The sequence below is a fragment of the Bacillus rossius genome, chromosome 16 (genome assembly GCF_032445375.1).
Source record: "Bacillus rossius redtenbacheri isolate Brsri chromosome 16, Brsri_v3, whole genome shotgun sequence".
Classification (NCBI taxonomy): Eukaryota; Metazoa; Arthropoda; class Insecta; order Phasmatodea; family Bacillidae; genus Bacillus; species Bacillus rossius.
In genome coordinates, this window is record NC_086343.1 from 4,382,280 (window position 1) to 4,397,958 (window position 15,679).

Sequence of the window (15,679 nt, forward strand, 5' to 3'; positions counted from 1 at the left end):
CTAAGGAAATACATGGTTGACTAAGGAAGTCATGTATTTGAAATTGCTTGCAGGACAGAACTCCACTTATCTAAACACACGACCCTGTTTCCTCTTACGACGGCAGCTTGTGAGAGAAACCTCTATTGCAGCGCGCTCTTGTACTGATAAGACACATCTTTAACAGCTATTTCCACGGAAACTGTAGAAGCAATTGAGTTGGCGCTGCTCTTAAAAACTAATTCAATTCATTGTGAACATTTTTCACGCTTTCGTCCCCCATCTATCTTTAATAGAAAAAAAAAATTCCGCTGGTCAACTTTTTGATGTGTCAGTTTGTGAGAAAATGCATTTCAATATATTAAAAAAATTATTTAAGTGAAATCTGTACAGTTTTTGTCTTAACATTTGTTCGGTGGCGTCCTAAGGCATTAATTTATTAATAAAAAAAATCTGAATGAAATACACATGTAGGTTATTTTTTTGTGTTGTTAAACATCTCGGAATACTTCAAAACAGTTTGCAGTGAATAAGTTATGTTTTTTAATTTTTTCGGACACTTAAAACATTGTTAAGTATTCAAAATAATCATTGCCTAATGCGTATTTCGATGCTATACAATATGAAATAAAGCTTGGTCCAAAAATTATTTTTATTTCGTTTGATATTTGGCAACAACGCCCGAAGAAACAAGGACAGCGCTAACGGCAATCGGCGTGTGTTAGAGAGAGAGAGAATGCGCCCATTTACTTCCACACTGCAATCTAAGAGTGGGATGCTCTATAGGAGAGAAGTAAGCGAATCAGGTAGTGCCAAATAACAAGGATAAAAATGTTCTCGCTAAGAAATCAACCAATGGGAAAGTTAACATGGGTCGAGCACACCTATAACTTTGAATTCTATCCTGAGGCCAGAGGAATCCGCGAAATTTCCGGGACTCTTAACAATGCTTCGTGTAATAACTTGAAATATCTAGTTTTAATCCCGCCATGATTATGTCGCGGTATTTATCTATATTTTCCAGGTTTGACTCAACTTGCCTGTATATAATCAACACTTTTGTGAAGCTCATTTGTTCGATAACAAATTCATTATCTTTTGGTGGGTTGCGCGTAATTTGAGTAACCACTTCTCCTTGATTGTAATTGGCTCAGGACAGTCAATTACTCTAGTCCAATCATCGACATGAAACATATGTATATGTGCTTCAAGTCTACTTTGCTGTCCAAGGAATCCCCCGGAAAATAATCGCGGGACTACTTGTTGATAGAGACCGGACAAATTCGCAGATTCAATTCGCGATAGTCTGAAATTCATACACGTATACCTTTAAGCTGCTCTTGCTATTGGCTCACTGTTCGTCTGGGCGACTCTGGGTCAATGAGAAACCCCAAAGAAGTGACGAATCTCGGGCAATAGCAGTTGAGACGACACACGAGTCAGCAGCCAACGAACTGACTGTTATTTGCCCGAGTGTACAGCGGACTGTGTAGACCATCCTGGAGGTCATCGAAACCCGCGAATTTTTCAGGTCTCCTACTTGTTGATAAATGCTTGGCTTGAAGTTTGAATCGGCGTACGTAAAACATTGTATGGGGGTTTGTCACGAGTGCGTTTCCCGAATCGCAAATCGCAAAAAATTACGAACTGGCCCAGTTGGAAACAGTTTCAGCTGCTCTGGAGGTAGTGTGGAAAAAAAATGAACGCCAGGAAAAGACTCGTGTGTGTGGCAGGCGCCTCTGCGCCGCTACCTGGACGCGCCATCCAGTTCGTCTTCTTTTACTCTCGCGTTCTCTTCCCCCCCTTGTTCCCTCCGTGGTTCGTGCGTTCCCCTCCGGCGGGGCGCGGTGATGTCACGCAGAGAGGCTGGCTGGCCCCTCGGAAACCCACCCTTCTTTTGTCGGTCGGTCCCGCCAGGCCGGGTCCCCCCCCCCCCCACCTCCTCCCCTGCGCACTCCCCCCTGGGCGAACCAGCCCGCCCCTCCGCGGTCCGTTGCTCCTTCCGTTTGAAACGAGCCTCCGTGCCGAGTCGGCCGCCGGAGCCTAGCGCGTCGAGTTCATCGCAGCCCGCGTGTGTGCCGCAGTTCTCTGGCCGTGCGAAGCGACTCGTCGAGGCCATCCGCGAGGGAGGACTGATTTCTGGCCGTGCGGAGCGACTCGCCGAGGCCATTCGCGAGCGAGTGACTGTTTTTCTGGCCGTGCGGGGTGATTACTTAGGCCATCCGCGAAAGGAGGACTGTTTTCTGGCCGTGCGGGACGACCCGTCGAGGCCATTCGCGAGGGAGATCTGTTTTCTGGCCGTGCGGGGCGACTCGCCGTGGCTATTCGCGAGGGAGATCTGTTTTCTGGCCGTGCGGGGCGACTCGCCGTGGCCATCCGCGAGGGAGAGGACTTGTTTTTCTGGCCGTGCGGGGCGACTCTTTGAGATCATCCGCGAAACGCAAGACTTTTTCTGGCCGTGCGGAGTGACTCGCCGAGGCCGTCCGCGAATTAACAAAGAGACGTGATTTTTTTTCTTCTTCTTCTGGCCGAGCGGGAAGATCCGGCGAGGCCAACCCGCCTGCGCGCGCGTGGAAGTGTCGGCGCGGCAGTCGCTCGCCCGGGACAGAGAGGACGACGGGGCAGGTCGCTTCCCACCGCCTGGACGAGAGAAACCAGTTCTGGAAGCGAGCCCCGGGGGTACGGGCTCCACCAGATGTGCGCCGCCCGACGCCAGCGACCGTTTTTTTTTTTTTTTTTCCGTCCTCTGAACGTTTTTTGTTTTTCGCTCGGGGTTCGCGTTCGGTTTCCCCCCCCCCCCCTCCCCACCTTGGCCACGCTGCACCGAAAGGAGACGACGTGTTTCTCGTGAGGCGGGCGCGCCTCCAAGGCCGGCCGGGTCCCGAACGAAGGCCGACACATTCCACTTCTAGGGAAGTTCGTCTTTGAGCCGCTCGTGCCTGGCTTGGACGCTTCTGGAAAAAAAACGGGGCGCGAAGTGCTCCGGCTTTTTTTTTGAACGAGCGACAGACCGCTTTCAGGGTCGTTCCTGCTTCTACAGTTTTTTTTTTCTTTTTTGTTGTTGTTTGCAACCACGTGTCACGTTGAAGTTGAGCATTTTTCAAGAGGGTCGCGACGCGACTGATTGGATCATCGTCGGACGGGCGCCGGAAGAACGCCGTGGACCTGGAGCGTCGGCGAAGTTGTGGAGAACGACGACAGAGTGCCGCAGCGATTGAAGGGAGATCTCGCGCGGGTTGTCTGGGACAGCGTCGGAGGTTTTTTCGGGAGACGGGACGATGAAGAGGACCCGGGACTAGCCGAGCGCGGGAAGATGCCGCGCAAGTGCTGCGTGCCGGGCTGCCGCTCCAACTGCGCGGCGGCGACCCCTGGGTCCCCCGTCGGCCGCGTCACGGTCTTCTCGCTGCCCAAGGACGAGGCCCTGCGCGCGCGCTGGCTGCTGGCGGTCGGCGGCGAGGGCTTCGACCCGGGCCCGCGCGCCGTCGTGTGCGCGCGCCACTTCTCCGAGGACTCCATGGTGAGGCGCGACGGCTCGCCTCGCCGGGTGCCCAAGCTGGCTCCGGGGGCGTGCCCCTCGCTGTTCCCCGGGCCCCGCCCCCGCGACGACGACGACTCGTCCTCCGGCTCCGCGGACTCGGAAGGTACCTACGCCGTCAACAGGGCGGGTCACAAGGGCGGGGATTCCACGGCCGTAGGGACCTTGAAAGATTCGCGCTTTTCGACGACCTCCGGGATAGTCCACACGGTCCCTCTTGTACACTCGGGCAAATAACGGCCAGTTCGTATTGGCTGGCTGACTCGTGAGTCGTCTCAACTGGGAGACTCGTGATGAGGGTCTATAGTTGGCCCACAGTCCTCCAGGTCAACAGTGGAACCAATAGCAGGAGTTGCATGGTTGTACAATTATTTGCGTTTCAGCGTATCGCGGAATGAATCCGCGAATTTTTCCGGTCTCCAGTGATACCTAGGGACCTGAAAAATTCCTTGTTTCGATGACCTCCAGGATAGTCCACACGGTCCTCTCTCTGTACACTCGGGGCAAATATCGGCCAGTTCGTTGGCTGCTGACTTGTGAGTCGTCTCAACTGGTATTGCCCCCGTGATTCGTCACTTGTTTGGTTTAAGGGTTTTCTCACTGGCCCGGAGTCGCCCAGACGAACTATTGAGCCAATAGCAAGAGCAGCTTAAAGGTATACGTGTATGAATTTCAGACTTTCGCGAAATGAATCTGCGAATTTTTCCGGTCTCGAACCATGGGTGTTCATCTCAGGGGGGCGGATCCAGTGTTTAAGTCTTGCCTCCCCCTTCCACCCTTCAGCTAATCACAAAAAATAATTTACCAGTTTTGGAAGCCGGGAACTTATTTCATAAAACACAAAACAATATCGACAAAACCCTGCTCATGGAAACCCGGTCATAGAATATCCAATGCAAAAAAAAAGGCATATTTGTTGATACCAACTTGATAGACATAATTCAGAATTATTAACCTTAAAAAATATTATTAGAAATCTAAATTCATTATTTTTAAAACCAATTCAGATCAAGTTTAATGCAATACTTGGGGCATTAAAAAGTCTTGGGAGTAATTTTAAATTATTCGCCAAAAAATAAATATTCATCGGGATTGCTTCGAAACCGCTTGATTACAATATGTAGGTGACCTAGAAATTCTACTATACTAGAAGTACGTCTTAAATGCTGGGAGGGAGTCATCCCTCATATTCCCAATAAAATTTCATTCAAAATCTAAACCATAATACGTGGCTCTAAAACATTTTTCGTGACTCTTGTAATATGTTTGAAAACGAAATGACATAATCAAGCCAATGTACTGAGCTATTTAATCAGTATTATAGCAATAAGACACAAAGAAAACGTATTGATACATATTTGATTAAAGCCAAACTTTAGTCCAGTAATCTGTTATTTTTAAAAAAAAAAGTGAAAAGTTTTCCAGTAACGAGGTTTGAACCACGTCATAAATTACCAAAATATTGGAACTTAAGAAGACTATGTATTATTAATAGAGTAATGTCAGTTTTTTTTACGTATTGAAAACCACGCATCCTTCAGTAATCATTGCAGTCAAACATCTCAACAAAAAAAAAGTAGTTTACCGAAACAATACTCACAAACACGGTCCTGCTACTTGTATACTTTTACAGCGCGCGAAACTATCGGACACCACAGTTACCATGTGTTGCCAACTTCACATCGAGAAATTCCTCGGGAAATGTATAAACGACGCATAAGAAGATTTACTCAATCATACAGTTAAGTTATCAAGCAGTGTTACCAACTTCATAGCGATAAATTCCTTGAAGAAGGCACAGGTAAATTTCTCGTTACTGATACGAAACTTTTTTTTTTCCGGTATATCCTTTAACAAATGTATTAGTGTTGGTATGAATAAATAGCAGTAAACTTTTTTTTTGCAAGGTTCGTAACATTCTCCTACTCTCTCTCTCTCTCTCTCCCCCCCCCCCCCCATTCGCCATCGTTTCATCTTACGATGTTTTAAACTAATTCAATTAGGCGACTAGCGTTAGTTTTTTTCGTTAGTTTTTTTTATAGCTTCGTCTCTTTGAAATAAACCCTGTAATATATATTAAACAACATCAACGGTAGTCTTAGATTTACTGATATTCAGTTATACGTCTTAAAAACGAAATTATTTAAATCGTTATTTTTTCTATTTTCCCGAAGATCATAAAAATGTCGTATAACTGAAGTGAACGGTAGTTCAGTCTCATTAAAAATTTACTAAAAAAATATTTGTGCTTCCCAAAAAGCACATTTCTCTAGTTAAGCGGACTTTTTTCTTTTTTTCTTTCTTTTTTTTTTTCCGGTGCGCGTAACTGAATATGTATAAATAGTTAGCGCATGACCCGAATTTCAAACATCACTCGTATTACCATGCACTAAAACACAATGTGAGAAAAATAAGTGCGTGTACTTGTGTATACGCGCGTTAGAAGTTATACTTACTTGGCGTAATAAAAAAAATGTGACTTTAATCTTGCGTGCAAATAATAAATGGAAATAAAATATTGAAAGGACTGCAGTGATATTATAAATACCGTTGGTAGAGTACAGATAAAATCAAATTAATTAAATTAATACTTTATATTTGATAATAATATTTTATTGCATATTTGTGTAGATAACCTGTTATAGGTTTATTGGAAGGGGAAAAAAACGCATGGAGTCCTCACGCGGCAGAAGTGGAACTTATTATTTATAGATATTGTTAAATTATTTACAGTTTCAATAACACCATTCACATAAAAATTAATGACACTTATGAAGTTAATTGTTACAAATCAATAACTCTTTTTCCACACGAATAAATAAATAGTAGATACACTGTAAATATAATAAAGTAAATATGGTAGCGTCAATCGTTAGCCGTTAACGAAAACTGACGGTTAGACAAAAACAAGCAGCGTTGCGAGAATTCTGAAGTATCGCTGCTGCGTCATTTTTACCTCTTACCTGCCGGCAGTTACTAGCATATAGCATGTTACACTTCGTAGTACCTATCTCTCTCTATCTCCCTCCCCCCCCCCCCCTTCTTTGTCGTCTTCTCATTCGACCGTTAGCGCATGCTTCGTACTGGCGTCCTTGGGGAAGAAACTGTAATCGCCGAAACTTGAAACCTAGTTTTTTTTAAGCAGTTTTGGGCCCGTCAGCCAGATGGTGGCTTTCATAATAATATTGCTAACATAGCTACATACATTAATCGTGAAAAGTAATGCATAAGCTGTTATCAGGTGAACAAAATTTAGTGAAAATTAATTCACTCCATTTTGGTAGCTACATATTTTGTGGTGTGGCAAACCAGAAATTCATTTATACGTTACATTACCTTTTTTTTTTATATTACAAAACAGCATTAAGTGTATTCGCACAGTTGAAGTCACTTTTTTTTACTAGGTTATTACTCGTAAAGTAGATAAATTAACTTCACTAACATAAAACTTTGTACTAGAACCTATATTCCCGAGTTTATTATTTTTTTTTTTTTTGCTGTTAGTTATGGGTTCCACCCAACAGATAGCGTCACATGTCGCGCGAAACATGGTTTCAGTTTCCACTGTAGAGTCGCACTTCTATTATCTCCCTCTCCTTGTTCTGTGCTGGCGTCGCCGATGACTCACTCTCCTCCTCTACCGGTTCCCCCACCACGTACCTACCTAACTGTTCCCTTCGTGCGATCGGAATTTTCGTAACGCCCTCCCTCAGCAAAGAAGTTTCACTTCAATAGTTAAGTGGGTTCATATAGTGTGGGTTGTCCCGTCGCTACTTGCCTTCGGGAAGCCTTCTTTTCACAGACGAGTGAGCCAAACCCCGATCGTGCATCTTCCTTTTTTTTTTGTTCATTGTAAATAAATATGGCGGTGTTGATAAAAGGATACTAATGGTCAATTAGGTTAGGTTCGCTACATTATAAATACTTTAAAACGTTGTGGACGGTTGATTTGGTTAGGACAGCTACATTAAAGATATGGAAAAAAAATATTGGTTGTCTGTAAAGTCGTTTTACGGACGATAGTTTAACGTGACGTCATAAAAAACATTGAGGAAATGATTGCATACTTTTATGAATAAAATTGAATCATTTTTATTTTAATAATAAAAGAATAAATACTTGAAATTATTCTAGTAATCAGATTTTTTAAAATGCAAGAATAATTAACCTTTATTGCCGAAATTGTTGTAAGTAATAAGCAATGAAAACCACAGTAACATTTCACTTCACTTTATAAACAGTCGAGTGGAAGAGAGATAGATGCGGCGCAAGCGTACAATGAGCGTAGCGGGGCACAGCGTAACGGGACACTTTTTCGTGCGTGCAGCCGGCGTTCATCGATTTTTTTTTCCCTAACCTAACTAAAACTAAGTGTATTTTGGAGGGGTCCGGGTTAGGGAGGGACCTAGGTGCGTCTCAGGCCGAAGCCTATACGCCTAGTCATGCTGGGATTAGCCATGCAGGGAGAGGGTCGCATGCATCATGTGCTAGGAGGGGATTGGCCAGCCATGGCAGCGATTGGTTGAATGACTAACACCACCTCACTCATAAATCTAGACTATAACTAGAGATAGGTTGGGCCCAGGTAAAACCTGCATAGACACAGGGAAAACCCTGGGCACATTCATGCGGGATGCAAATTGGCATGCATTACGTGTAGGAATTTACAGAAGACAGAGGATGGTCTGGATGAAGTGTTGGACAGAGTAGAAAAGAGTCTACCATGCGGGGGTTGGGCACTTGGACTCGTGGTCCGCTTTGCTAATTGTTCAGTACTGGATTTAGTGACCAGGGACGCAAGCGCCCCTGGTGGTGAGTGGTTGCACTGACCACTCACTCCGCCGCCAGTCAGCACCTAAAAAACTAAGAAACTAAGACAGAAAACAGATAAATGACTTAAGCGAGGCGTTCATCGTTTTATGAGACGTTGTCACGTAAAAAAAACCCGAAGGTGCACGATCGGACGTATGGCTCTCTCGCCTGTGGAAAGAAGGCTTCTCCTCGTAGTTCGCTGCAGTCGGCGCTAGTGTCGCCCGAGAGCCGGTAGTTGGCTGTTTGACCGCGAGCCGCCCCAGCCACCGGAAGTGTGTGGGTACGGGAGGGAGCGGTGGGGGGAGGTGCCAGGCAGGGCTGGCACGTCGCGAATGTTCTCCCGAGGAGGGGGTTCCCCCGACCACCCCCCTCTCCCTAGTCTGCTTCCCGACGTACACGTCCAGCACGCAGCCACACGCGAGGCGAGGCAAGGGCCTCCCAGGGTCGCCAACTTGCCGGGCCGCAGGTAGTCCCAGCCAGCCTCGTCTACTGCGCCGGGCGCCATAACTAGGGACTGGAAAAATTCGCAGTTTCAACGACCTCCAGGATTAGGGTTACCAGACACTGATAACAAAAAAGGAGGACATTCACCTCGCAAAAGGAGGACATTTCACTTAAAAAGGAAGACAATATATATATATATTTTTTTTTAAAAAGCCATGAATTAATTACAATGGAGTACGATATTTTACAATTTTTTGGCATTTAATACAGTTTCAGTATAAAGAATCGAACAAACTACGCATATACAGCATATTAAAAACACGTGCTTCTGCATGTGCTGCTACCTGTCAAGCTGTCACAGAACCACTTACTAGTGGGGTGACTGCGGACAGCGTATTAGCATTGAATATATATAACTTATAGAAGTCGCGAGGGGATAGGATTTATTATTCCAATTTTCGGATCCAAAACTGAGGTAGTTGTTAGCTCCGCCGCTAGACAGCTCTTCTTTCCACAAGAGGGTACTCGTAGTTACCAGCTTCCACGCCAGAGCGCTGTAGCGTCGCTTTTTTCAAGGTCGTGCGCGTAATTCTCTGTTTCACTCTATCGAGAGGCGGTGCCTTTTGTTGAAATCCGAGCGCTTAGATATCGGCGGGCGCAACTGAATTGGAGGAGTACGGCCACCGAAAAAAAAAAAAAAAAAAGTGCGGTTAAAAGATGCCAACATCAAAAATTAAGTTTTAATAATAAGAAAACTACAGAAATTTCTTAAAGCGTATCAGATTGGAATGTACAGTATAGTGTACATTCCCACTGACATTCGTGGTTCAGAATTTATAAAATGTTGTGTTAACGGAGTGGCGCATTGAGTAAAATGGCAAAACATAATTTGGAATAATTCTTGACAACGTTGAATGATTTTGGTAGCTATGAAACAACTATGGCTGCGATGACTGTTCAAACGCGTGCACGTGTTGTTATTAGTAACAGAAACTAATGGTATGATGTCATACTTTGTGGCTATGCAGTTTATAATTTTTTTAACATAAGATGAAGCATTTTTACATAATGTTTTGGTTGTTTCGTTATTCAAAATAAATAATCTTAAACGTTATATGGTGAATATTCCCAGTAGCGAATGACCACAAAAAAAATCAATTTTGCCAACATAGATCTGAAAAGTTAACGATTTACTATGTTAAGTTGCTTATAAATAAAGCACATTTCCCGGATCTCCAAAGAAAATAAGAGTGTTTGTTATAGCATTGAGTTCCCACTCTTTATATTCCTTGCTTTGAGGTTAGATACACAAGTTAAGCCCGGGCTACATTCGCAATAGCAAGCAAACAGCACAGACGCACAGAAGTTCAACATACACTATTAGATATGAGCTGCCACATTGGCAAATAGCACGCGCACAGAAAAATAGCACAGGATCGGCGCACAGAAAGTTCATTAACTTTTAACTTTTAGGTTATTTTCTGTGCGCGACCATGATGGTAGCCAATCAGCAAACAGTTTAAGTACTACTCGAGTGGGCTTATAAAAGAACAATTGTCACGAAAGTATTGGTGCTCTTGACTTGAGTAGTTTGTTATTGTTTTCAAACACGCGATAACATAAAAATGGAAGGCACATTTGATAGCTTTTTGATAGCTGTAATAGAAAGTAAAAATATTTTGTATGACAGGGGATCCGCAGGATACAAAAATGAAGAAGCTAAATTAAATGCTTGGAAGTCTGTGTCTGAATGTGTTAAAGAAGCCGGATTTGAAATAAACAGTGATATATATTTTTGAATGCTCATTGTGTTTTGTACGTAAACTTTGAAATATTTAAAATATTTCTGGGTTTAACGAAAACCGTACCACAATAACAACACACGAATCTAAACAAACATCACGTATGCCAACTTCAGTGACCAAAATTGTGAACGGGAGTTTTACATTTAAAAAACTTTTTTGAATGCTTCCGGTATTATTTTGTGTTGTGTTGTGCGTGAATGTAGCATCAAGCTCTGTGCTATCTCTGTGCGTGTGTGCTATCTTGTGCTGTTTGCGTGCTATTGCGAATGTATCCCGGCCTTTATGCTCGTAAAAACGATGCGCAAGTATTTTGAATACAAATATATTTTCTTTTAATAACCGAAAGGTAAATATTATTTCCATGAAATATAATACAATTCTTTAAACACAGACAACATATAAGAGCTATTTTTTGTTTATTATTCCATCTGGCGTGATAAATATTATATTTTAAAAACTGTTTGTGGATTTTTAATATAAAATAAATATTTGTTTATGACATCAATTTAAGTTGTTCAAAAAATTCACTTTGGTATGAATTAAACCAAATTCATGTTATCCAGGGCACATAATTAGAAACTACCAAAAAAGATTATTTACATTGCTGTTTTGTGTAAATCTGTGCACGGACTTAGTAAGTGACATATTTATAATTCCTCATTTTAGCAACCCATTTTAACACAAGAGAAAAATGATTTTATATTAAAAAATTATTATTTTAAACCATTAATTAGCAGGAAACATGTATGAATAATCTATTTAAATTTGCATTTGAACAGTGAATATTATTTTACAATAATAAATATTTTTATCATCGTATATTACTGATGAAAAGTTTGTATTTCCATCTAATCAGAAGTATTATGACACAGTTAATTAAATTGCTTTACAAGTTTTTATTCACATGAAAATCATTAAAAATTGGTTGGAAAGTTATATAAATATACAAAAACAAATCATTATACATACAATTTTATTATCTTAGTGGATTTAAATTAATGGTGTCCCAGTGACTACTGCGAAGAAAAAAGTCTTGCGAAAGGTTTCCTCGTAATTGAAATTCGTCAAAAAAAACTATCTCTCATTTTTGGTGACATTTCTGACAAGTGGTACAATGAAATTTGAGACTGGCAAATGAATGTTGTGAAGCAATAAACAAAATATCACATTCGTGAACTACAAATGCATAATTGTTTTTATTTTATAATAAAAGTGTATCTAATAACCCGTGGCTTTGCTCACGTAATTTCCGGGTATTGCTGATATTCTACCATTTTAAGAAAATATGTATTAAATTTCAAATATTTTTGAAGAATTATACACAAAGAACTGTCAAGTATAGAACATATTTAATAAATAAAAATATTTTTACGACTTATTTTTAATTGGTTTAGCGTAAGTCTATTTTAACTTTTATTTAAAATTAAGTACCTATCTTATTTTCTATCTCCCGGTTTAGTGACTTTGAGAATATATTTTTCCTTGATGAAATCTTAACTCTTTTCCATCTGACGAAGAAGCCAATTAAAAAATAAACTAAGACTCGCGCACTTATTGTATGTTAAGAATGCCATCGTTTTAAATTACTGTAATTTTTTTAGTTATAGTCATGCTTAGTATAATAACATAATATGCCTTATTACGCATACATTTCAGTATTCATGAAACCAGTGCATTTTTATTTGAAATGTAGAGCAGTTACCAAATTTCTTATCTCGCATATTGATCTTTTGGTATGGCTAGTATTACTTAAACTAAATTTTTGAATTTTCACTGATGCACTGTTTTCCCTTTTCTATGTGATTTAGAAAATATAGCAATATACGTAAACCAATTAAACCAAAATCATCCTGAATTTTTATTACAGAAAAAAGTTAATTACAAAAATTTTTAATGTGCGTATTTTAATATATTGAATTTATATATATCTTGCCAATACTGATTTAGTGGGTTATATAATTTTTTTTATTTTTAAAAATAATATCTACCCCTTTTACTACTTAATAGATAACGTTGAATAAGAGAAGGTTGTTTAAGGTATGTTGATTTTCCTTGCCAATATCTAAAAGTAAATTTGCACAAACGCGAAATATAGTTTAAATAAGTATTTTACTTTTAAAATAAAACCATATTTTGAACGTAACACTGACTATTGGCCCAATACAAAGTTTTAATAGCTAATTTTCACTTCACTCGGGTACAGAATCCCATCATTCAGTGATTTCCGTGGCTAGCTTCTTTTGGGATTTCATCATTCTCAAACGACGGTAAGGGAAGCTCCTCTTCAAGGTCGCCTAACGATGTTGATAAGACCTGCCGGGTAATTTGAATCGTTGGTCTGGGATTTTCGAGGGGGGGGGGGGGGGGGTGAAGGATGATGTCACGACTGGGCTGGTTAACCTAGTTCTGCCAAATACCGCCAGGGGCGTATACAGCCGATACCCAGCGATGAAAGCGATCGCAGCGGCGGAGCTTGGAACTACAACAATTCTTCTAAGAAACCGGACAGAAAATTTAACCTGGGCTCGCGACTTCTATACATTATATATATTCAATGGTATTAGCGCGCACCACGCGCTTTACTCAGAGTGTAACTGCAGGAATTATCTCACTTTATAAAAAAAGCCGGACATTTTGGAGCATTAAGGAAAATCCGGCCGGACGCAAAAAAATACATAAAAAGGAGGACATGTCCTCCTTTTGCCGGACGTCTGGTAACCCTATCCAGGATAGACTCCACGATCCTGTGCACACTCGGGCAAACGTCACCTGTTCATTGGCTGCTGACTTGTGAGGCGTCTCAACTGGGAGACTCGTGATTCGATACTGCTTTGACTGAGGGTCTATAGTTGGCCCGCAGTCCTCCAGGTCAACAGTGAACCAATAGCAGGAGTTGCATGAAGGTACAGTTATTTGCATTTCAGCGTATCGCGAAATGAATCCGCAATTTTTTTTCGGTCTCTAGCCATAACTCAATAAAGCTGGTCCCACACGATTCAACAGCACTTGATAGAAATCCTAAACCCCGGCTTTTGACCTGATTTTCGACAAGGAATTGTATTATGTCCATCTTTTTAAAAAAATCACTAAACTGTTAATGCCATAAAGTTTCCGCATACGTTATAAGTAGAGACCTGCAAAATTTGCGGATTCATTTGGTGATAGGCTATAATTCAAACACATATACCTCTTAGATAATTTTGCTATTGGCTTACTGTTCATCTGGACGAATCTCAACCAGTTATAAACCCTCAACCAAAGAAGGGTCGAATCACAGACAGACCAGCTGAGACGACTTACAAGTCGGCAGCCAAATGAACTTGCGTTATTTGCCCGAGTGTACAGGGGTATGTGCAGTCTATCCTGAAGGCCACCGAAACCGCGAATTTTGCATGTCTCTTGTTATAAGTTATACTTTAATGGCATTACTAAAATGTTGACCTGAAATATTTATAACACACACAACAATAAGTATGTGTTTGATTATTTGTTTTTGTTCTAACGACTGAAATGAGTCTGTAAATACTTTCTACAAACAAACATTAACCTTATTGAGATGATTCAACATTATCATTATATTATAATGTTACTAAAAAGTTAAAATTAAAAAATCTCGGTTACGAGGTTTGTACCACGTCAAATATTCGCCTGTGACGTGTAAGTAGGTGTTTCACAGATGCCTGATCAGCCGGTGATTGAACGAAGTTAAGTTATTACGTAGAGACCTGCAAAATTCGCGGTTTCGATGACCTTCAGGATAGACAGCACATACTACTGTACATTCGGGCAAATAACGCAAGTTCATTGGCTGCCGACTTGTAAGTCGTCTCAGCTGGTTTGTCTGTGATTCGATCCTTCTTTGTTTGAGGGTTTATAACTGGTTGAGATTCGTCCAGATGAACAGTAAGCCAATAGCAAAATTATCTAAGAGGCATATGTGTTTGAATTCTAGCCTATCACCAAATGAATCCGCGAATTTTGCAGGTCTCTAGCTATTAGATGGCTTTGTCTTCTGGTTAACTTCGGTTTACAGAGCCTGTTGCAATACATTCCTGATGAACATTCGAATAAATGTACGGGGATTGCTAGCGTATAGTTGCTTAACGATCGTGTTTTATATTTTTGCTACTGTAGCTGGGGATGTAATGACGTCAGGATGTGTGGACCGTGATTGGTTTGAGAAATAATATTCGCGTCCATTGCATCGCGTCCTTTGTACTGTTGAATAACTTTCCAGTATTGACTGCGCACGTGATACAACAAAATAAAAATAAAATTGTTGAATATTATATGGTTTAAAAAAAAATACATATGCTTGAGTGAAACAACAATTAAAATACAAAATTATGCGCCCAATTTTCGTAAGAAATACTCAAGTTTTATCTCGAAAAAAAAAAAAAAACTAATTTCTTTTATGCGAAAATAACCATTTACAATGTAGATATTGTGGTGTAACAAACTATTTCTTGGCAACGGGTTACCGAAAGAATACATTGGGGCAGGCAATTTTCGCGAGAAAAAAAAATCTGAACGCATATGAGACTGCAACTAGCTATACCCGCACCAGAGGTTTCTTCCTTGTGATTGGCGACCGTCTGCGAGAGAAGTCGTTGCCTTTTTTTTTTTTTTTTTTTTTTGACCGAGCCACTCAGGACGTGTTTGCTTCCGCACTGAATTACTGTGATTGGCGTTGCAACAGTAGACATGTATCTGAAAGAACCTAAACACAGACGATGCTGCACTGATTTAACTTCCCAGCTACTCTCGGAATCTTTTCGCGAATACGGAATGTTTAGGGACCTGAAATATTCGCGGTTTCGATGACCTCCAGGGTAGTCTACACGGTCCTCTGTACACTCTGGGCAGATAACGCCAGTTCGTTTGGCTGCTGACTTGTGAGTCGTCTCAACTGGTGTTGCCTCGAGATTCGTCACTTCTTTGGTTGAGGGGTTTCTCATTGGCCCAGAGTCGCCCAGACGAACAGCGGAGCCAATAGCAAGAGCAGCTTAAAGGTGTACGTGTATGCATTTCAGACTATCGCGAAATGAATCTGCGAATTGTTCCGGTCTCTAGGAATGTTTTATTTCTCGCGCGCGATGCTGTT

General features: G+C 41.4%; 1 protein-coding gene across 5 annotated transcripts in view; it reads left to right on the top strand.

The window, feature by feature from the left end:
• The window catches only part of LOC134540010 (bromodomain adjacent to zinc finger domain protein 2B-like), a 261,508-nt gene that overhangs the window by 116,912 nt on the left and 128,917 nt on the right, over positions 1-15,679 (top strand). The window contains exon 1 of one of the 5 annotated variants that reach the window (XM_063382434.1): positions 2,013-3,620. The exons of 3 other annotated variants lie outside the window; for them this stretch is intronic. In XM_063382434.1, the coding sequence (XP_063238504.1) occupies positions 3,293-3,620 (328 nt within the window). In that variant the 5' untranslated portion in view covers positions 2,013-3,292. Of the gene's footprint in view, positions 1-2,012; positions 3,621-15,679 lie in introns of those variants that run through there. One more of the 5 variants, XM_063382432.1, reaches the window with a different exon arrangement.